The following is a 24,890-nucleotide window of genomic DNA, read 5'->3' on the forward strand; positions in this document are numbered from 1 at the left end:
CAGTAATTCTCAGGCCTCAGCCTCCCGAGTAGCTGGGACTACAGGAGTATGCCACCACACCCGGCTAATTTTTTTGTATTTTTAGTAGAGACAGGGTTTCGCCATGTTGCCCAGGCTGGTCTCACCCACCTGGGCCTCCCAAAATGTTGGGATTACAGGCATGAGCCACCACACCTGGCCTATTAACTCTTTATAATTGAAAAGATAACTTAGCAGCATCTAAATAAAAGTAGCAGTAAAGAAGTTGTTTTTAAGTATAAGTGACTTCTGAAGTGAATTTAAAATATTATTCAATGAAAACCCATGAAAATGTTAGTACTCTGCAATCCCTTTTGGAGTTGAGGGGAGAAAGTCCAGGAAAGAAGCAATTATATTACTCATACTTATATTTGGAAAATTAAGAATCCTGGATAATATAAACTGCTAAGGCTATACAGGTCGAATGCCATAATAAGGGAAATCTTTATTAAACATTTCCAAGTCCTTGGTAATATTATATTCCAAGTAATATCTAATACAGAATAAGGCCATTAACACAAAATAATGGCTACCATTTAGTGAGCTCCTACCATGTGTCAGGTACTGTACTTCCTGTTTTACTTGCATCATCTGATTTGATCCTGACGGCAATCCCATGAGGAATATATTATTATCCTCACTTTACAAATGAGCTTTAAATAGGTTAAGGAAATTGCCCAGGGTCACAGAGTTAATAATTGGTGGGAGTGATATTTAAACCCAGGTGTCTCCTAGTTCCAAGGCCTCCTTTTACAATAACACAGTACCTTTCATTGAAATATGGCAATTCAATTAGAACTTAATTTATGTGATGACACTGAGTGTGTAATTCTGGGGGAAGCAGGTTTATGTATTTGTTTATGCATGAGTGTGTGTGATCTGTACAGAAACCAAACTTAAGAAATAATTCCATAAAGTATATAAGACTTCATCAAACAGTCACTGAATTCTTTAAAAGTAACGGAATAAACCAGCTGGAGCATTCCTGGTTGGTATAAAAGCTGACAAAGAAGAAAACATAAATCATGATTCCACATTTTCTATCACATAATGAACAGATGATAAATCAGATAAAAATTAATCATTTTTATTTCAAGTTTACATTTGACCAATGCCTTTTTAATATTTTTGTTTTCTATCCTTATCGCTTCAGCATTACCTCCAAGCATCGATCTTGCCATCTTCGGGCCAGCATCTCCAGAAGGGGAGGCCTAAATTTATCCAATCCCAGTAGGTCTGGCAGCATAACACAGTGCATAGCAGCTAACTGACTCCAACCTGTCAAAAACATAATATATGACAAATTCTTTAACCATTTTGGCATTCCCTAAGTCAACAGTTCTTTATGTAAGTAGGCCAAAAACAAAAAAAGGCAGATCTGCTAAGTTATATTACAAATGATTTCAATTTAATAGTAGACATTTTGTGCAAAGAATTATACTAAATGTATTTCATCCCTAAATCATGTCATTGGTGCCTATAAGAATTCTCAACATCTTAAAAGAAATAAAAATAAATTTCCACAGGAAGTATATCCAAATTCACAAGAAAAACACATTTCTTAACAGTCCCTCTAAAATAAAATATATATTAAAGAATGGTAAAACACAGAAATAAACACATACTAGAGCTATAGATTTGAAACTACTGTCAGTTAAAAGGGCATTCACACAGATATCCAAAGATAGGTTCATGTCACTTAAGGCATGGCCATCTGTGTGTTACTACTGTGTCAGCCAAAAGAGATGTCCTCCCTTTCTGTCAGGACCTCTCATTAAGGGACTTATTGACCCCTTTTCTTACAAAATGAATCAGATTAAATATCTAACCATAATATCTAAGTAACATAACCCCTAATTTTGAAAGAAAAAAAATGAATTCAGACATTCCACAAAATAAAAACCTAACAATTCAATATTTACAAAATCTTAAACATTGTTAACCCTAATCTATGAGAATAAAAGTGACTTTTTCTAAAATTCTAATTCACAATATGGAATTTGATTATAGGAAAAAAAGACAAACACTGTATGCCAGTGCAACACGTAAAAATGTTTGATAACAGACATTCCCAAATAGTCATTCCAATGCCACTTTAAAGGTATGTGAAAATAGATATATAATAAATGAAGTATTAGATAACAGACATTCCCAAATAATCACTGCAACCCCATTTTAAAGGTATGTGAAAATACATACACAATAAATGCCTCATTCTTACGAAATTATCGATGAGGCCACTATTAACCCATGATAATTACCATTACCTCCTAGGGATAATATTTAAAGACAAGTAATCAAAGATGGGTGCAAAAAAAAGTCTGCTCTCGTGTTACAAGATGAATTATCTGTGAAGATAGAATTTTAGCAAATCAGTGTTTTCAAATAATCTAAACTGTGATCTTCTTAAAAGAATGACAAAAACCTTATCATAAAATTTTAAATTATTGGAATTGCTAAAGAGAGTGAATGAGAGCGGGAGAGAGACAGACTGACAAGCCACTTATCTAAAGATTCATCCTTTCAGTGAGGAAATTCTCATCAATAAACATGTAATTACATTAATTAAGGTGATGGAAACACATTTTAGATTATAACTTCTTTATAATAGAGGGAGATATACTTTAGATATACATATATGTATATATCTAGTAATTTCCTAAAGTATTTCAATGTTTCATATGAGTATAAAGTATATTCATGAGCTAAATTTTAATATATGATGATTCTCACCAAGGTCCAAACAGCTTATTTTTTGAATTAACAAATAGTGTAACAAATATGACCCTAATTATTTTGGTAAAGTTCGAATTTTGCTAAAATTCGGTCTTAACATACAAACCTTAGTAAAGTTCTATGACAAGGAAACCAAAAATGAAGTTGTACTTTTAAGGCCCCATGTTTTCTTTCCAAAGGAGTGGTGCTTGCAACATGGGCTCTGTACTTTATAGACACTGGGAGATTCAAGATTGCAAGATTCCTTCCATTTGAAAAATGCTTTTTCATGAAGAAACAGGTCTTACTGTTATATTTTTGATTTTGAAAATTTCTTCCTTTTTATGTTATGCAAAGTGGTAACTACAAACGCAATGAAGACAGTGGATGTAACTCAGAGCTCACGTTTCATTAAGCTTCCAGGCAGTACAAATAATCCTAGATAGGTCTTATGGAATAAAGGTTTATAGGTCCCATTCCCATTTTCAGGGCTCCAAAAATACTTTCGACTTGTGTAACTCCACAGAGATAACATGGTAGCCCAACTACACCTTAAATACTGAAATAATGAATTTTTGCCTGAGCTTAAAACAGAAATAGTAAGGAGGATAAATAGGTAAATTCCTATCAGTCTATAATCACTGGTGCCAATAATCAATCTGAAGACTTTTCCAACAAAAATGTTAATTAAGAGACTCCCTCACAACTCCCTCTAGCTGGCATACACAATTGTGAAAAGGCAGCAAAGTAATGATACATATAAAATAAATTCATTAGCTCTAATGCCAGAGATCACATGGCAAACGTCATTACAAAAACCAATCCACCTTTAACACTGACTTTACATCAAAGATTGGCATCTCTGCACTTAACAGTATTCTAGATTATAGAAAACATGGATTATACCAGCCAGAGGTAACATTACATTTTTAAAACTGGCTCTTGTCATTGACATTAACAAATAAAGTCATAAAATGGGAACTTTAGAATCTCATACATAACAAAGCAGATGAATGTGTAACTCAGATAAAAAGAACATGTCTGTTAGAATAAAGCACAGATTGAGAGACAGTTGTTAGAAGTTGAGAGAGATACCTTCATTTACTAAGAAACAGGTATGTAAAGCAGGAGCAGAAGCAGGGTCAGAGCCAGAGTGATCAGCATCAGACCGAGCGGAAACGACAGGTGCAGCGACTTGCAGAGGAAAAGAGAAGAAGTAAAGAGGAGAGAATTGAAGTACAGCAGTTTCTGAAAAAAAGCTTAGTATTAGTGAAGAACGAAAAACAAAGTAGGCAAAAAAGAGAATGTAGAACTGAAACGATGTTTTCATCAGAAAGGCATGATCATTAAAGATTACAGCAGAAAAATGATATCTTTTATTGAACAGTAATCACAATATAGTTCAAATTCATCTTAAAGTCAAAATCTAATATTCTGATGAATGTATTGACTAATGCAAAACATAGCTCTAAAACAACTAAAGCCATCATGAAAAAAATGACATTAAAAATTAGCAAAAATGTTATTCGATTTTTAAAATGTATCACATGATGAAAAAGCTTTATGTTGGTCTTCATATTGTCAGTTACATTTTTCTAACAGTTTATTCTCTGACATTATGTGTAAATTATTTTTAAGTTTTCAAACCAATATTCACTGAGATCATTTCAACTTTTCACACTTATTTTATGAAAACTCCATTTAAAATATCCCAACTTGCAAAGAATATATATACCATGTTTAACTCTTGTTAAAAGAATCCTAACAGGTTCATTCATTAGAGTTTTAATTATTTCACAAATGCTTCCTATGCTAAAAAAAATTTTTTGTGAATTTCATAATTCTTATACAGGTACCAATTCACTCCCTAACCCCCCAAGAAAGTTATGTTGCCAAGAAAATGTTTCAGCTTAAATTATCATATGAAAAAGCAAAAGAACCATATGGCACACACATTCTACAACTGGAGGTCAATGTTAAGATTTAGAGGTCACCATTTGACACTTCCTTCCTATGGCGAAATTACCATATGTCATGCACAAGCATCTTCAAATTAATCCCTCTCCTTTATTCTGTCATTGAACAGCAATAGGTTTGGGCTCCTGAACAGATTAAGCATTGTCTGCTGAATGATATGTTTGCTTTTCATGCAGTGAAGTTCTTTTGTGACAACAGAACAGCTGCATGAAAACAACTTTTTCATAATTTCCACACGAATGCATCATAATGTCAATCAGGCACGTGCGAGGTAAACAGTAGAATGAAAAGAAGTCCATGAAAAATAACACAAAAAGCAACTCTAACTCCATAAACCCTAAGAAGCACGTCTTGCACAAATGAAAGTTTCATCTAGGAAATTATAATTCTTTATTATTATAAGAGATCTGATTTTTGTTCCTTATGAAATTAAAATTATTTTACAATGTTATACTTATGAAAGAAATAGAGCTACCTTTAATTCTATATTTCATAAGATCTACAAACTCCATTACAAAGTAATCTTGCAAAGAAATCCCAAATTCTATATTCCAGGGAATAATTTTATCATTTTTAATTACAAATTCAGTGATTATGACTTATAAATTATTCATCCTCCATGCAAAAAGTTGGTAAGCCTTGGTAGCCAGGAGTAAATTTGCAGGTTTTAACTTTTGTTCTGCCAAAATGTTCCTCTGGTGGCTTCAGTTAGGACTTTTCTATAATTTCACTTTTTCAAAAATGGGGAGAAATTGTTATCCCTGGAAAGGCTGTGTTAATTTTGCATGGTTTTACTCTTAATTCTGAAAGGACAATAGAATGAGAGGGTGAGGAAATTCAATACAAATGAATAAAAGTTTAGGATTGAGTGGTCATTACCCTAACACAGGTCAAATAAGTGGTGGGATTAATGATTCCTATAAGGAACAAGTATAAAAGGAAACTAGAAATGTTACTGGCACAAATGCTAGAGTAAGCATATGTCTTAACAGAATATTGTTTAACATATATAACTATTTTTAAGGAAAGAAAAAAACAGATTCTGGATATCGTATTTTTGAAGTCATATTTAAATGACATTTCATTTAGAAAAAAAGGCATTTACACTCATCCTTTAATAAATTTTATGGGCACTAAAAATCAAGAAAAATATTGTAATAGAAATCAAAGAATCAGATTTACTGTGCTTTAAAAATCTCTGCATCTCCACCAAAAAATACTTTATTCACACTACCTCACAACTGAAATGGCAAAATCTAGAGCACTTTCAAAATTCATCAGGAAATTAAACTCTGCTACAGCTTTCACAACTATCTACATAAGAAAAATCAACTATTAACACAAAAAATAATTACTTCCAAAAAGCTCAAGATTTAATAAATAATAAATCTGAAGTTTCATGGGGCACTCAATATGGAAGATTTACACCATAAAACATAATCAAGCATTTGATTTCTTAACAGAAAAGCTGCTATGTCACCTACCAATTTGCTTCTCTTATTAAGGACTGGGAAAACAGTTTTAGCACACCTTCAACATAGTGACAGAACACAGTTCCATTATTTTATCCGAGCCTCTTCAACTGCTTACTCTCATAAGAAAAGACAGGTGAAGATAAACGTGTGTGACAACATGTATATGCACACATCTGCCCTGGCTTCCCCTTACACAGCACATACATACCCAATATTATAACATCCCTAGATTCTGCTTATCAACAGGATTATTTCAGTTTTTAATTGAAATTTGATTCTAAACTCCATTTAAATTTGATTCTAAACTACTCCTATTGTGATATTAAAATATTTATAGAACAAAGTTAACATACTTCAGGTGCTCCATACATATTGGTCTAAATCTCATTATCTTCCTAGCACATAAACACAAGTAGCCCTTTTCAATACATTTTACAGAGAAAAAAAATTGTTAAAGTACAAAAAAATGCAATGTTTAAAAAAGTAAAGTTTTTTTCAAAGCTTAATACTAAAAAAAATACAATTATTTAATGATGAGTCCTTTTAAAGTATTTCATGGTAATCATGATGTTATGGGGAGGGTGGGTGAGGGGAGAGAAGAAGACAGAGAAGAAAGAGAAAACATGAAAAAATTAGAAGTTAAGAAACTGTAGAATTAACCACCACGTACTTAACATAAAGGCATTCGGCACTGAGTCTGCATCTAGTCCAGATATTATAGAGCAACATTTGGCTTTTTATAAGTTTTCTTTTGTGTCAATACTTTTATGTTTTAGGTAGATGGGCATTTTAGCCACCTTTTAAATCAACATGAAACATTTGGATAAATCATTAGTTCAGCTTTCGTTGCCTCTTTTTTAATGCTTGACTTTTTGAGGTAAAAAACTAGATAATGCAACAACCTGTTTGGTTGTGCATAATATATCTCCAATGCTTCACGCAATTGCCATAATTAATGCACTAACTTTGCTATGAATGCAATATTGGCAAGAAAACTCTAATTCTCCTTCCAATTCCTTTTGTTAACTGAAAAATTCCCATTCAATATTTCCTAATGCCTAAAAGATTACAAAAAGCTATACCAATACATTTAACTATTATCATGACTAGAAGGTTAGAAAACAAATACATTAGTAATGAATGATCAAAAAAAACTTCTCTTTAAAGAAAGGAAGACTCCAACCTCGTATGTGTAGTAATCATAAAGACTGTGTGTCTTGGAGCCCCATTACAATGCTATCCTTTAGCATCGTACCACCAGACCCAGGTAAAAACAAAAGTGCCTTCATAAGGGGTCCTATTTCTATTTCAAGAACCCTGCCTCATTAAATTAATCTACAAAATACGTCCAATAAGCTAGAGCTGTTTTGTTATTTTGTTATTATACAAGACGGTGCTGCGCTTTAATTCTGCATGTTTTAATATCTCCAATAGAATTGGCAGCTCATGCAACATAAAGGGCAATAATATAAGCACAGTTTTAATAAGTCAAACAGTATTAAAAAGCTCATTTTGAATACAGGATTGCCCTGCCCCATTCCCAAGTATGGCTTCTGATAGGAAACCATTTTCAAACATTTTAACTATTTCTTAACAGCATTTACTTCCATGTCACTAAATAACATGCTAATCCTGCAATTTCTTGCTTTACCAAATCTAAACATTAGCTATTGGTTTCCACCAATACTGTGGAAGATGATTTAACTTTGCCATCTCCTAACCAATCTCCTTTCCTTAACTCCCAATATATATACTATCTATATATTATTTTAGTTTTTCTATTATATGGGTATATTTTATATGATATATATCTCCATATGAATAATCATTTATATAGAGAGATAAATATCTCTATCTCTATGGAAATAATGTTCAATGTTGACTCAAATAGCTTACTAAGATCATACTTCTTTCCTTGGACACCTTGCTGGGATTTTTTCAGAATTTAAAGACTATATTTTCTCCCCATTTTCCTTCTTTTCTGTGTACCTATTTCTTCTAAGCTAAACCCCTCAACAGCTTCTCAATGACTTTTCACAGAGCAGTGTCATTTTCCCATGAACCATCTCTTCGGAAGCCATCTCACAGCCCTGCTTGTATCTGCCATGTAGTTGCCATCCTGAGACTTTCCTTCACTGTCATTCTTCACTGATGACTGTGTCAGGTCATAAGTGCTCCCCTCAATGCGTTTCCCAGTTCCTGGGCCCTATGTTTTATTTTTCCTTGGTTTACTTCTTTATTTTGATGGAGCACATCTTGCAAAACTTTGCTGAGAAAAGGTACTCCATATAGTAATAGTAATTTTTTAAGACTATGAGTGTCTGAAATTGCTATTATTCTGCCTTTTTATTTGACTGATGGTTTGCATTCAGAATTTTAAAAACGCAAAAATTGTCTTTTCTCTAGTTTTTTTTTTTTTTTTTTTTTTAGACAGGGTCTTGCTCTGTCACCCAGGCTGGAGTGTAGTGGTGTGATCACAGCTTACTGCAGCTTCAACCACCCAGTCTCAAGCCATCTTCCCAACCTCAGCATCCTGAGTAGCTAGGACTACAGGTGCACACCATCACACCCCGATAATTTCTGTATTTTATTTTCTTCTTTGAGATGGAGTTTCGCTCTTATTGCCCAGGCTGCAGTGCAATGGCATGATCCTGGCTCACCACAACCTCCGCCTCCTGAGTTCAAGTGATTCTCCTGCCTCAGCCTCCTGAGTAGCTGGGATCATAGGTGCACACCACCACATCCAGCTAATTTTTTATTTTTTAGTAGAGATGAGGTTTCTCCATGTTGGTCAGGCTGGTCTCGAACTCCAGACCTCAGGTGATCTGCCCACCTCGCTCTCCCAAAGTGTCAGGATTACAGGCGTGAACCACCATGCCCGGCCTGTTTTTTTTTTTTTTTTTTTTGGGGGGGGGTAGAGATGGGGTTTTGCCATGTCGCCCAGGCTGGTCTCAAACTCTTGGATTCAAGCAATCCGCCTACCTCAGCATCCCAAATTCCTGGGACTAAAGGCATGGGCCACCACGCTCCACCTTTCCTCCACATTTTTAAGAAACACACATCTCCTAACCAATCTTCATCGTCCTCTCTTTAGCTTAGGGTTACTATTAAGAAGGCCAATAACATTTTTACTATTTATATATAACTAATGAAACTGTTAAAGTTAGTCCAAATGTCACAAGAAACCATACAAAGAAAATGAACATCATATAAGTACTATGATCATGAAACAGAGCTGTATTTGGAAACTAATGACAAAAGCAATTATGTTAGCAGCTATGACAATTTCAAATATACTACTTACACAATGTTAAAGTTTTGGTGGTATTGGTATTTCTGGACACTGCATTTCATAAACAAATTCCTATCCTAAAAAGTCACTGCAGAGTTCTTGGGCAATATAGGCATAATTGTTTGGGTCAGTTGTCGTAGGGAATAAATGAAAAACACAGAGGAAAGTGCATGGGATGTACTAAGGAAATATATTTAGTCATGTTATAAATTCATTAATACCATTCATCATGGTGCTGATACAAACAATATATGAAAACCTTATTTAAGTGATGGACTCATTAATAATCTAGACCCTTTCCATTAGATAGGAAACCACCAACTGAACACATTTAGAAGCAATATAGAAATGCAATGTCCAAACATTCTTGGGGAAAAAAAAAAAAGGATATCCTTAAAATACCATAAATGAAGAACACAAAAAACTAAGGGAAATACGGCAGTACAAAGGTGCAGGCAGCAGAAAGGTAAGGACTTACCAGAGCAGAATGAATTAGCAGCCCAAGATGGCACGCTGACAAACAACAGGTACACAAGACAACACATGAAGGTGCTCATAATGTTTAAAAAATACAGTCACACTACTTCACCTGTAGATCACCACTGAATTATATCAGAAGTGCAATAAACACAGATGTGATGAAAATTTTACCTTGGCCTATAACTCAAATCAAGAAGTCAAAAAACAGACAAAGTTTCTGTGAAAGGTCTCCCTCATTACTAACATCCAAAATAAACCAATGAGTTCTCTAAGACCAAGAAACAGGGGGAGAGAGTTCATTATTGTAAAAGATAAATTTATAACATAAACACTAACTTGAATTCGGTATACGAAGGCTACTAAAACGTTCTACTTCACTAAACACTAAATAAGTGACAATTACTATATGTCAGTATAGGGCTAAGCACACAAAAACACACAAAGATTAGACAAAGTGTCTGCCCTCAAGGCACTCATTGTCTAGAAAAGCATATAATAACCAATTAAAATATGATCATAAATTGCACTCCCGTGGATTTTCTCCAGTAGACATAATAAGCACCTTGAGGGCAGAGATTTGTCAGCCCTTATAGCCTCAGCACCTAGTTATTGACATACTGACTCCAGAAACATAAAAGAGAAGGTTATCTGTAGATTCATTCATTCAGTCAATATTTCCTGAGCTCCTTCTATGTATCAGCCACTGTTCCAAGTACTTACGACAAATCACTAAGCAAAGTGGAAAAAAAATGTCCCTACCCTTTGGGCTTCCACAGCAAATCAAAGGTGTACACCAATTAAAAAAAACAAAGGCACAGAAGATCAAACCCACAAAATTTTATGGGATTCTCAGATCCATTCCTTAATATGATATATGGACTCTATGTTAAGTACTGTTTATTTCTCTATAAATCCTGAAAAGAATAGTGATTAAACTATTGGTTAATTTATGTAACTCTTTCCTGAGATAATTTAACAATGACTACCTCTTACTTCTAAGTTTAGACAACCTAAATTGAACCCATTTCTGAAAAATAAAGTTGCAAAGAACATAACGTAATCTTAAACTTTACATTGCTTAAACTTGCTTGGGCACCTCCCACTGAATAAAGATGCAACTACTAAACATAAAGATATGGTCACAGTCAAGATAAGCATTAGAGACACAGACCAGAGACTTATGTCATGAGATTAATGAATAGAGAGAATTACAGTACATTAGAACGTAGAACAGTCAGGCACAGAGGATTACTCCTGTAATCGCAGCACTTTGGGAGGTTGGGGTGGGAGGATCACTTGAGCCCAGGAGTTCGAAAGCAGCCTGGGCAGTATGGTGAAACTCCATTTCTACAAAAAATTTAAAATTAACTGGGCATGGTGGCCTTTGACTATAGTCCCAGCTATTCAGGAGCCTCGACTGGAGGTCGAGGCTGCGGTAAGCCATGATTGCGCCACTGCGGTCCAGCCTGGACAAGAGAGTGAGACTATGTCTCAAAGGAAAAAAAAAAAGTAGAAAAGCCTAAAGCCATGAGCAGACTTATGGCTATATTTACCATGAATAAAAGTGTGGTTATTTGATATCTCTAATCCCTTTTTCATAAACTGCAAAATCAAGTGTCAAAAAAAATAAACTGCATAAAACAAAGTAGAAAACTGACGGTAAATGTTAATTACTGACAAACATTGAATTAACAAGTCCACTGTTAGGCAAAATAAACCTCATGTGAAGATACTATTTTCCAATGAAGTACCCTAATATTGGTTATGGAAAATTATATAAGCTGAACTATCTAAACTATCTTTATTCTCAAACCCAAATGTCTATGAAAGTTCCAATCCCCAGCTGAAGTCTTTACTTCATATAGATTATTTGGCAGCTGAACAAGTATTAGCCAACATGCAAGTGACAGCTTATTGAAAAGACGCATATTCATGTTTGCAACACAACTTAAAAAGACATTGTGAGTCAAGGTGCACAGTAGAGAAAGTCAGGAAATAAAAAACGTAAGAGGAAAATGTTTAAAAGCAAACCAAGCTAAGAAAAGCCAGAGTAGAAAGATGAAGAAATAATGCTCTAACTGCTGCAATCTTACAGAACTCAGAGTCCTTTGTATCTCTTATCACTTCCAACCCTAAATTGGTTATTTATGTTCAGGATATAGACTAGACACATACTACTCAAGAGAGTATACGTCAGACCAATCTCTCTAACCTCCCTAACAAGAGTTGTTAGGAGACAAAAAGAACTTAATAAATATTTTTGAGAAAACAATTACACTATATATCTATTTCAATATTAAAATAGAAAGTGACCTTCATAATGGTATTCTAAAGTATTTTACTACGTAGCTCTCTCTCAGTAGGAACTGCTGGCCTTCATTTACTTTAGAAGAAAAGCATATATGCTTTCCAAATGAAAATTCCTGTATCTATTGCCTTAAGTAAATGCTTTTTTAAAAAAAGACCCAATTTTCAAAGCCTTCCTCACTGCTCTCAAAACTCAATGGTTTTCTGAGAGAAGCAATATTAAAGTATTCCAACTTTAAAATCTTCAGACTTGACCAGGTGAGCAAATCTAACACCATCATGGTGGTGAATATATAATGCATCATGACAATGTCACAAATTATATAAGAATGTTTCCATCTACTATGATTACAGAGAAGGAAAAATGTAATTCAAGAAGAATCACCAACTGCTAAGAATCATAATGAAGATGATGAAGAGGATAACAAATAATACGTCTGACAGAAGTCAATCTTGAATTGTTCCGCCATTGATTCTTTGAGTATATCCTGGAAAATATTTTCAATGAATTTGGAAAAATAAAACATATACTATTGCAGAAAAAGCATGGGATCTACAGTTAAAAAGCGCTGGTTGTGTCCTAATCATACCACTATTACTAAGAATACATTAAACAAGTCCCTTGCCAATATGAGCGCCTCTTTCCATTTCTACCAGTAATAACACTCTAAAAATATCACAACTCCATATATACAAATAATGTTTACTTTATAAAATAATAGATATTTGGAACATTTTTAAATAAAGGGAAAGGAACTTCCACTTCTGGCCAAGATGGAGTAACAAGAAACAGATTTGCAGTCCGGCCCAAAACAACCAAAAACAAATAAAAAGACAAAATGTATAAACAACGGTTTTCAAGCCACTGGGCATCATGCAATGAAGGACTGAGAGATGGGAGACAAGCAACGTGAGCCCTGTGATCCTATGATTACCCCAGCTTATTGCCTTAAGAGAGTTCCTAGGTGAAGCTACATGGAGAACAAAGTGAGCAGCCCAGCAGTTTCCCTGAGTTCGGGAGACAAAACTGAGAGTCTCAGGAAACCAGGGCAGCTAGAATTCAATGGATAGAGAGAAGGGAGCTGCAAAGATCAAAGTTCTTCAGAGGATCTCCGTCAAGTATTCAGCAGAATACCAATCAGTACATGGCTGTAAAGAAACTACTCAAGCTGGGGGGAAAACATCTAAAGGACCAGAAACGGTGCCTGCTCCCAACAGCCTAAATGGAAAACCTCATAATTCACAGGGCATTGGATATTCTGGAAGGTTTGGCTTCAGTAATAGGGAGTAATTCATCTTAGAGCACTGCTCCAAATCCACCTAACAAGTCATAAAAGACCAGGAAAAAAAAGAAACTGTTTCCACATGACATAACTGCATCCCATAACAAAGCTCAAGATTTTTAAGAACACAAAAGTGTCCGGTATCCAAACAGGCAAAATTCAAACATCTCCCATCTATTCTAAGATTATCAAACATGCAAAGAGGCAGGAAAGCACAGTCCACAAGGAGGAGAATAATTAATTTAAACCAACCCAGAACTGACAGAGCTATCAAAATTATCAGTGAAGGGGGTTAAAACATTTATTATAACTGCAATCCATGTATTCAAAGCAGTTAGGTAGAGACAAGGAAAAAAAATTTTAAGACCCAAATCAAAATTCTGGGGACAGGTGGGGCGCGGTGGCTCACGCCTGTAATCCCAGCACTTTGGGAGGCCGAGGCGGGCGGATCACGAGGTCAGGAGATCGAGACCATCCTGGCTAACACAGTGAAACCCCGTCTCTACTAAAAATACAAAAAATTAGCCGGGCGAGATGGCGGGCGCCTGTAGTCCCAGCTACTCGGGAGGCTGAGGCAGGAGAATGGCGTGAACCCCGGGGGGCGGAGCCTGCAGTGAGCCGAGATCACGCCACTGCACTCCATTCTGGGCGACAGCGAGACTCTGTCTCAAAAAAAAAAAAAAATTCTGGGGACACATATAACAATGTCTGAGATTAAAAGTGCATTGGATGACAGCTGGGCATGGTCACCCATGCCTGCAATCCCAGCACTTTGGGGGGCCAAACAGGGAAAATTGCCACAGCCTGGGCGTTCAAGACCAACCTAGGCAACATAGCGAGACACTGTCTCTATAAAAAATAATAATAAATTTTTAAAGTGCACTGGATGGGACCAATGGCATATTACACATTGCTGAAAAAAGACTAATAAACTTGAAGACGTTGCAATAGAAACCATCTCAATCAAAACACAGAGAGGAAAAATAATCCCAAAATAAAAGAGCACCATGATAGGTGAAACAACTTCAATCAGCCTAATGTACATGTACTTTCAGTCCCTTAGAGAGAGGAGACAGGAAAGGGCAGAATGAATATTTGAAGAAATAATTATTGAAAATTTTTCAAAATTAATAAACTCAATGAACTCCAACCACAGGAAACATGAAGAACACTACACTGAAGAACCACATAATCAAACTGCTCAAAACCAGTGATAAATAGAAAATCTTAAAAGCAACAAGATTAATAGAGTAATGTTACAGTCAGAGGAACAAAGATAAGAATGCCATCAGATTTTGTTAGAACTAATGCACACAAGAAGACAACAGAATATCACCTTCAAAGCATTAAAAGATATAAAAAGTCAATCTGGAATTCTATACCAGGAAAAAAAAAGCTTTCAAAAACAAAGACAAACAAAGACGTTTTCAAATGTACAAAAACTTGAAGAGCAGATCCTCACTAAAAGAAAGATGAGCACACAGGGCTTAAAACGTAGATGACAGCTTGATAGGTACAGTAAAACAACATGGCACATGTGTATCCATGTAGCAAACCTGCACGTTCAGCACATGGATCCCAGAACTTAAAGTTAAATAGATACATACATACATACATACATATATACACACATACATACAAAGAAAGCTTAAAGTAAGTCCTTTTGTTAGAAGAAGAATTTTACCAGATAGAAATCTTGATCTACACAAAGGAATGTAGAACACCAAAAAAGGTAACTACATGGGTAAATATGTATTTTTTCTTATTTCAGTCTCTTTAAAATATAATTACTATTAAACACAAATCACAAGAATAGTCTGTGAGGTTTATAACATATATAAAAGTAAAATGCAGGACAACAGTAGCATAAAGACCAGGAGATGAGAAATGCTAATATAATATTATAAGGTTTAACATTTATATTAAATGTTAAATAGTATAATACGATTTGAATGTACACTGTGATAACTGAAAGACATAGACTACAGACTCTAAAAAAACTACTAAAATAATAAAATTAAAAATTAGCTTATAAGCCATAAAGGAGATAAAATGGAATCATAAAAAAAAATCTTTTTAGTGTAAAAGACAGCAGAAAAAGAACAAAAAATAAATGCAACAAAGAGAAAAATAAGGTAGTAGGATAACAGATTCAAACCTAACCATATCAACAATCACATTAAATGTAAATGGCTTATGCATCTCAAGTAAAAAGCAGGTCAGATTAGATTAAAAAATAAGACCCACTATATGATGCCCACAAGAAACACATCTTAAATACAAAGAGCCAAACAGGTAAAAAGTAAAAGGATGAGAAAAGATTATATTATGATAACAGTAGCCAAAAATGTTGAAATTACTGTATTATTATAAACAAAGTAAATTTCAAAGCAAAGAATATTACCAAGGATAAAGAAGGTCATTTCAGAATGCCGAGAGTCAAATAATCAAGAAGAAATAAAAATTCCAAAGGTTTATGCACCTAATAAGAGAGCTTCAAAATACATGAAGCAAAAACTCGAATAGAAATGCAAGAAGGAATAAACAAACCCATAATTATAGCTGCAGATTCAATACTCTTATTTAATTGATAAAGGCAAGCAGGCAGAAAAATCAGCAAGTATATACTAAACTTGAACACAGGCAACTTGACCTGACTGACAGTTATAAAATATTCCACCCAACCACAGCAGAATACACATTCTTCTGAAGTACACACAGTATATTTACCAAGACAGACTATATTTGGGGCCATAAAACAAGTCTCAATAAATTCAAAGGGATTCATATTGTATACACGAAGACTAACTATAGTTATATAACTATAGTTATACACTATACTATATATAGTCTAAGTAACAACATATTATATACTTAAAAATTACTGAGGGAGTAATTTTAAGTGTTCTCAACACACACATAAAATAATACATATATGAGGTCACATATATGTTAATTAGCTTGATTTAGCCATTCCACAATGTACACATGTATGAAAACATCATGTTGTACACTATAAATGTATGCAATTTTATTGGCCCATATATAAACACAATCAATTGAAACAAATGCCAAAGGATTCAAACTACACAAAATATAGTATCTGACCATAAAATGAAAACCAGTAACAGATCCTAGAAAAATCCACAAGTGTTTAGAAATTATATTAACTCATTACTAAATTATCCATGGGTAAAAGAAAAAAATCAAAAGGAAAATTAAAAGTACAATATGGCAAAGTGTGTGTAATGCCACTAAATAATACTTAGGGGAAAATTTGTAGCATTGAATGCCTATATTAGAAAAGGAGAAAGATTTTAAATCAATGATCTCAGCTTTTACCTTAAACTAAAAAGAGCACATTTAAAATAGAAAAAATAAATAACAATCAAATCAAAAATCAATGAAATAGAAAAATAATAGATATCAATGAATAGAAAGCTGGTTCTTTGAAAAGATCCATAAAATTGCTAAACTACAAGACAGACTGATCAAGAAAAATGGAAAAAACATAAATTATGAATAACAGAAATGAAAGCGTGACTATAATTTCAAATCCTACAAATATGATAGTAAAAGGAAAATAAAAGATTACACACAACTTTTTGCTGATAAATTTGACACAAATGATCAAAGTTCACCCAAGTAGACATCTATCTATAATACTTTTAAATCTGTAGTTAAAAACCTTCCCATAAAGAAAACTCCTGGGCTTTCACTGGTGAATTAGATCAACCAAATATGGAAGAATTATCAACCTATGTTCACCTGTCCAGAAAATACATGGAAAGATGCTACTTCCTAATTCATTCTGTGAGGCCAGCATTATCCTATCAGCAAAACTGGACAAAGGCATTAATAGAAATGAAAACTAAAGACCAAACTTCCTCATGAACATACACATGAACATCCTTAACGAAATTTTAGCAAATTGTACCTAACAAACTATAAAATTGGTAATTCAAAATGTGGTCTATATTGCAAGGTTGTTTTAAAATTCAAAAGTCAATATACCTTGTCTTATTAAGAAAATAAAAGACAAAAATCAAATAATCATTTCAATAGATGCAGAAAAAACATCTGAATAAAATCTAACATCTATTCATAATTTTAAAAATCTCGACAAACTAAGAATAGAATGGAACTTTTTCAACCTGATAAAGAACATCGAAGAAGGCCGGGCGTGGTGGCTCACGCCTGTAATCCCAGGCGTGAGGGAGGATCACGAGGTCAGGAGCTCGAGACCATCCTGGCTAACACGGTGAAACCCCGTCTCTACTAAAAATACAAAAAATTAGCCGAGTCCAGTATCGGGGGGAGGCAGGAGAAGGCTGAACCGGAGGCGGAGTTGCAGTGAGTGACCCGGCCACAACAAAAAAAAAAAAAAAACAAATTCTTACTAAGGTAAGAAAAATTGGACAAAAGATATAAATCAGCATTTTGCCAAAATGGACATATGGATGACAAAAAAACAACAACAACAACAAAAAAAAAACAGCACACTGAATCCAAAAAATGGAGGAGGATGTAAATAAAGAGCAGAATTTAAGGAAGTGGGGAAAAATATGCACTAGAAAGGATAAAGTCAAATTGAGGTCATTAAAATGACTAATAAGATTGATAAACCCCTGGTAAGACTGATGAAGCAAAAAGAGGGAAGACCTAAATTATTAAAATCAGGAATAAAAATAAGGACATATTACAGATACCAGAGAGATTAAAAGACATATTATAATCTCAAATGTCAATATATTTGAAAATTTGAATCAGAAAAACTCCTAAATATGTACTACTTAACAAAACTGACACCAAAGAAACAAAATCTGAAAAGTCAAACAATAAGTTGAACCTAGAATTAAAAACTGCCTACAAAGAAAACTCTAGATCTAAATCCAGCAAATTTAAATCTAGAGGTTTGAATTTATGAAAGAAATGTTGCCAATCTTATACAAACTCTTCATGAAAATAGAAAAAAAAAAGAAAACATTCCACAACTCAGTTTTTGTAACCTGAATAATCTGAAAGCTTCTAAGGACATCAGAAAAAAAAAGTTTTCCTAAATAAAAAAAAATTAAATCAAATACAATAATTTATAAGAAAATAATTCATCACAACAAAATTGGTGTTATTCTAGGATGCAAGATTGGGTTTATGTTCTAAATTTGCCACATTAATAGAGGAAAATTAAAAGTTATACAGTCATTTCAATCAATATAGAAAAGGTATGATAAAATCCAAATACACTGATGATAAACATTAGCAAAGAAGGAATAAAAGGTAGCTAGTTTCTTAACATCTACAAAAGCATACAAGAAATATCATAATTATGAAAGGTTTAAAAGTTTTCCCTTTGAAACTGGGAAAAGGTTATCTTATATGATTACCCTGACATTCAAAGGAATCCCCAGATAAATTATTTTAATTAATAGGTGAATTCAGCAAGATTGCTTGATACAATACTAGTATACAAAAATCAACCGCATTTCTATACTGGGGCACAGAAATGAAAAATAGTTAAACACTACCAGTTCAGAAAATTTTTTAAATCCAATATCAAATCCAATATTTAGATATATGTGTTATGTATCTAAACTATATATAAAACCTCTACACATAAAACCATGAGTTATAACACCTAAATAAATGCAGACATATCAAGTTGATGTATAATGAGTAAATCCCATAAAGATATTAATTATCTCCAAACTTATCTAAATTCAATATAACTGCAACTAAAATCACAATGGGTTTTTGAGGCAATTGAGAAACTGATTCTAAAATTTATATTGAAATTCAAAGGGACAAAAAAAGCCAAGACACACTTTAAAAAGAATAAGGTGGTAAGATTTCATCTACTGAATATCAAGTCTCATTAAGAGCAACAGTAATTAAGACACAAGGCTAGACAAACCAATCAATGGAATCAAACAGTCCAGAAACATACTATCATCTATAAAGAAATTTTATTGGCCAGATGCAATGGCTGATGCCTGTAATTCCAGCACTTTGGGAGGCCAAAGTGGGTGAATTGCCTGAGCTCAGGAGTTCAAGACCAGCCTGAGCAGAATGGCAAAACCCCATCTCTACTAAAAATAGAAAAAATTAGTCAGGATGGTGGTGTGCACCTATAGTCCCACTTGCTCAGGAGGCAGAGGTGGGAGGATTGCTTGAGCCTGGCAGGTGGAGGCTGCAGTGAGTTGTGATTGTGCCACTGCACCCCAGTCTGGGTCTCCTAATAGAAAAATATGTAAGAGTTGAATATTTACTTCACAAAAGAAGATATAGAAATGAGTAATCAACATATAAAATGTGTTTGAATAGTAGTAAAGGAATGCAAATTAAACAAGAGAGACTATTATACACATATCAAAATGGCTAAAGTGAAAAAGATGGAAAATATTAGGTGTTGGCTAGGGTACCTCATCGGTTGTATATAAGAGTTCTCATTGCTCCATATCCTAGGCAACACTTAATATTTTCTCCTTTTCACTTTAGCCATTGTGATGAATGTATATCAGTCTCACACTTAGGAAAACACTTTAACATTACCTACCAAAGCTGAAGATATTCAGAAATTTCCAATTTCACTCATATACAAAACAGAAATGCTTATAATATACACTAAGTTTAAAATACAAGGATGCTCATAGCAGAATCATTTATGAACACCAAATATTGGACACAATCCAAATGTCTAATGACCAAAAAAAGAGAATAAACTGTGATCTATTCATTCAACAGAATACTACACAGCAATGAAAATGAACAAACTATAGTCAAATGCAACAACACTGATAAATGTCACAAAAGACAAGCACAAAAGAATATATACTGTTTAATTGACTAAATTTATATAAAACTCAAAAGATAGGCAAAATTAAACAATAGAGTTTAGAAATTTAAACTTAGGTGGTATAACTGTAAAAGAAAGAAAAGAAGTGGCTTCACAAAAGTCAAGATGGTGATTACCTCTAGGAGGGGAAGGTATAATGACTGGGAAGGAACAAGCAGGATGCTTCTGAAGTGCTGGCAATACTCTAATCCTTGCCAAGGACATAGTTACAAGGGTGTTCTGCTTCTAAAAATCACTGTACATTTCTGTTTTGTGCATGTTTCTGTTTGTATATTATATTTCACACATGCAAGCATAAAAAAGTTATCTAACCAAAACTATTATAAAACTTTTATATAGCTTAATATAAACTATTACATAATGATCCTATAACTTTAATTAGAGGTCAGGGAAATGAGAAGGGTGACCGTGTGGGGTTGGAAATTATGGAAGGAAATGGCATAGAAAGTGTGGGAGTTTATCTTCCATAATGAGAACCATCTGACAGTGCCTAACACTGAAAATCAAGCACACCATTTAAGGATGTTAAAGTAAGTCTCAAATCAGCTAAGAGAGATAAAAGTACTTGTCCTGTGGAAGAGGAAAACTACAGATATAAAGTTGGGGGTCTACTTTTTAACAAACCTTGTAAAACTACTGTTTGACTCTTTCAAACTTAAAAAAAAGTAGGGAGAAAAATGCCAGTATGCCACCATTTATAAGCAGAACCTGCATCAACCCATCTGTTGCTTACTTCTTTACTTTTCTCTATCACATTCTGTGAAGAGTCAGTATTAACTCTGTCTAAAGGAAAGTTCTCTAAGTAGACATAACTCCCCAACTCTCTTGATTAGCTCATTTGTCAGTCTTAATAGGAATATAAAAGATATATGTGGATACATCTAAGTATATTAATTAATTATACTCAGGAATATGTAGGAATTATTAGTAAAGGAAGAGAAACTCAACCTTTCTTCTATCTCCTAATGAAAAACAAAGCCATAGGTGAAAGTTAAGGTATATAATGACTTAAATAAAAAGATAAAAAGAATAGTTTAACAAGGATTTCCATTTATGAATCACAACACATGAACTATGAGAAAATGGCAGGAGATTAGTTACATGATGGAACTATGAACTTCAGCATTTCTAAATGTAGTTTAAAATAGGTATAACTTTTAAACTCAAGAAACACACAATTAAAACACTACTGTTGTCAAGTTAAGGTGCCCCTAATGCATAAAAATTAGGCCAAAGACAGTATAATAAAATTATTTGAAATATGCTCATTTATCACTTTCTAAATAAATCTGATTTATTCTTAACTGACATCTTAATTATCCATATTTACATCTGGAATATAACAACTTTTCTCTCTTTTAACAATCCAAGACAAACAAATATTATGATTACACATTAGCTATGCCTCCTCAGTTTCTAGAGCTGAAATGTCATGTCAATTACTTAATAAGATTTAATTTTACCTTGTTTAATCTGTCCTTGCACAATATTACTGGAAGTTGGAGGGGAACCCCTTGCCTTAGAAAGGTCTGGAGTGCTTGGTCTAGGTGGCCTTAAAAAAGAAGAAAAAAATACAAGATATATTTTGACACTGTCATATTTCCAGAACTATTTAAAATAAAAAATTTTCTACTTCTAAACGAATCACAAAAGAAACATATATAGAACATTTTCAATTTACCACTCCAGAAAGATTTTTTTTTGGTTTGGACCTATTAACGTTTTCCATTTCAAATGAGTAAATGATTAGCAAGTAAAAATCTGACATGTACAATTTGTGCTTTATATTAGTTTAAGAAATATTTTCTAACATCATACTTAACCCTTTGTTCTTCAATATTCAGATGCTGAGATTTCAGCCTACTCCACAGCATTAATCCAAGTGAATTCATAGAAAGATAGATTAAAAACATTCAACCCAAAAACCTAAAAACAGTCTTTAGGCATTAAGAAATCTTGGACTATAGAGGCAGACTGTCTCAGTTGTGAATTCTGACACTACTACTTACTAGCTATGTTACCTTGGGCACGTTACATCATCTCTCTGTGTCTCAGTTTTGTTCTCTGTAATAAAGGGATAATAAAAGTACATACCTTATAGGGTTAAGGGAACTAACAAATTATTTTTTGTAAAGTACTTACAACAGAGACTGACAAAAAGTAAGTGCTATATAGTATTTGTTAGAATTGTTTTTAATTCTTCATATGGTAAACGCTCAATAGAGTATAATAAAAAGTTGCCTCCATAAAAAGACAAATTGAGGCTAAGTATTCTGGAAATATTAAAATAGTATTCTCCTGCATTTTAAATAGCTTTTTCTTTCTCTGTTGAAAAATTCTGACTATACTTCTCACAAAATTCTGAAGCCAAATCTCTGAACATGTCAATAATTACATATAAGTTACAATGAGAAGGAGCATTTAACCAAATATACATTTTTTTTTTCAGACAGAGTCTTACTCTGTTGCTTAGGCTGGAGTACAGTGGCACAATCGTGGCTCACTGCAGCCACGAACTTCCAGGCTCAACTTCCAGACCCTCCCACCTCAGCCCCCCAAGTAGCTGGGACTACATGCATGTAGCCACCATGCCCAGCTAATTATTTTTATTTTTATTTTTGCAGAAGCAGGGTCTCACTATGTTGCTCAGGCTGGTCTCAAACTCCTGGCTTCAAGTGGTCCTCCTGCCTCAGCCTCCCAAAGTGCTGGGATTACAAGTGTCAGCCACCATGCCCAGCCTCAAATATATATTTTGAATTGAATATTAGGGCAAACTTCAAGTACATACACAATTTTATAATTATATTTACAAGAGCTAGTCTATACGACCAACTCCCTCATTCCAAATTTTTAAAGAATAACACCTAAGTATGCCAATGTATATATAAAATTGTTTAATTTTATTATGTTTTAACCGGGCATTTTGAAACTGGTGTTTTAAAATGTAAAAGGGAAACAACTGAGATGACACTAAAATAATAAAATTGTGTAGAGCCAAAAAAGAGTAATCAACAATGAAAAAATAAAACAGGTTTCTTTTTTTGAAACTTAAGAATAAAATCGAACTATCATGGTCACACCTGGTAGGACCCTTCTTCATATGATCACCAATAAAAGTTGCATTGGTCATACTCATTAAAGTATTTGCCAAAGAAATGATAGACAGGAGATGCTGTGTGGTGACGGCACGGGACACTCCGTAAGTTCCCTTTCCTACTCCCTCAGTCGCTGGCAGCTTCCTTCCTACTTCTGTTTTCCCGTGTGACAGTTTACAAGCAGGCTGATTATAACCTGGCAGCATCAGTGACATATGGCCTCCTCTTGACAAGAGGCCAAACGATACTGTGCAGTGGGGTTTCAGCATTCCAAGGCGATCCAGGCAAACTTCATCCAGTACTTCATTCAAACCCCAGGCGTGAAGGCAGGACATAAACAGCTTTGCAGTGTCCATAGTTAAATTATATTCTAATAGGGTCAATGGCTTTGATTTGCTGGACCGATATTCAGGATCACTTTCTTCCCTTCTCTGCCTCATTATCTCCTCATCCTCCTCTTCATCATCAAGGAGGTGTTCCTTGATGTTCTCTTTGATCGTTTCTTTCACTTGTTGGAAGAGAACTGCTGCTCGTTTTCCAGTTAAAAAAGAGCCCCCTTTGTCTGAACTGCCAGATGCTTTTTGCAAATTCTCTGGGGAAATAAGTGCAGTATTCGGCCTAGAGGCTTCTTCAGTCAGGAGTTGAATAATCAACGCTTCCACATCAAAGAATAGCACATGTATGTCCGGGTCTGTTAGGTTTGTCTTTATTGCTTGAACCATCAGGGAGTTATGAGAATATTTAGGTAAATTTCCCTGTAATAAATATTTTTAAAAGATAGTTATAATTAAAAGTGCTTAATTTCATATATTCATTAATAAACAATAAATAATCAGAGGAATTAACATGCTTATTAAGCTGTCCTTCTAGGAACCTATATCATGAAAAGTAACATACTAACTTTGCCAATCAGCAGCATGTAAAAGATATCACCTTACACAATTAGAGGAACTTTATGCTGAAACAATCACAAAATTGCCAATTAGTTTAAAAACCAAGAAAATAATAGTTTATTATTGAAGCAAGGAGTCTTTTTACTCACAGTAATGATTAAAATTTGTTTCAATAATTTATGAGCAAATCCCGTCTCTGAAAATAAATTACTGTTGCACCTGATGGAATAATCCGTTTATCGTGGCTCCTGATCCTTTAAGGTGCTACAACCATCATATCCCTCCTTTTTCCATTTTACCTTCAACCTCTCCCTATTCAAAGATTCCATTCCCTGAATAAAGAACATATTAGAGTCTACTTAGATCCTTTAAAAAATGCTATCTTTTGATCATGCTCCCTTTTCTATTTCTCTCCTCTTCTAGCCAAATTTCTGTCCCTTTTAGCAAAATTTACTGAAAGTAGTAGACTAATCCAATGAAAATTCTCAGTCCCTCTCTTCCT

The 24,890-nt window shown here is 34.0% G+C and overlaps 1 protein-coding gene across 4 annotated transcripts in view; it reads right to left on the reverse strand.

Moving 5' to 3' along the window:
* Positions 1-24,890, reverse strand: part of WDR7 (WD repeat domain 7) — a 376,679-nt gene that overhangs the window by 251,523 nt on the left and 100,266 nt on the right. For 3 of the 4 annotated variants that reach the window (XM_032152210.2, XM_058438305.1, XM_058438304.1), the window contains 4 exons: positions 23,481-24,250; positions 21,864-21,952; positions 3,829-3,927; positions 1,178-1,296 (listed from right to left, as the gene is read on the reverse strand). In XM_032152210.2, coding sequence (XP_032008101.1) covers positions 1,178-1,296; positions 3,829-3,927; positions 21,864-21,952; positions 23,481-24,250 — 1,077 coding nt within the window. The remainder of the gene's footprint in view (positions 1-1,177; positions 1,297-3,828; positions 3,928-21,863; positions 21,953-23,480; positions 24,251-24,890) is intronic. The other variant, XM_032152211.2, reaches the window with a different exon arrangement.

The sequence above is a fragment of the Hylobates moloch genome, unplaced genomic scaffold (genome assembly GCF_009828535.3).
Source record: "Hylobates moloch isolate HMO894 unplaced genomic scaffold, HMol_V3 SCAFFOLD_5, whole genome shotgun sequence".
Lineage (NCBI taxonomy): Eukaryota > Metazoa > Chordata > Mammalia > Primates > Hylobatidae > Hylobates > Hylobates moloch.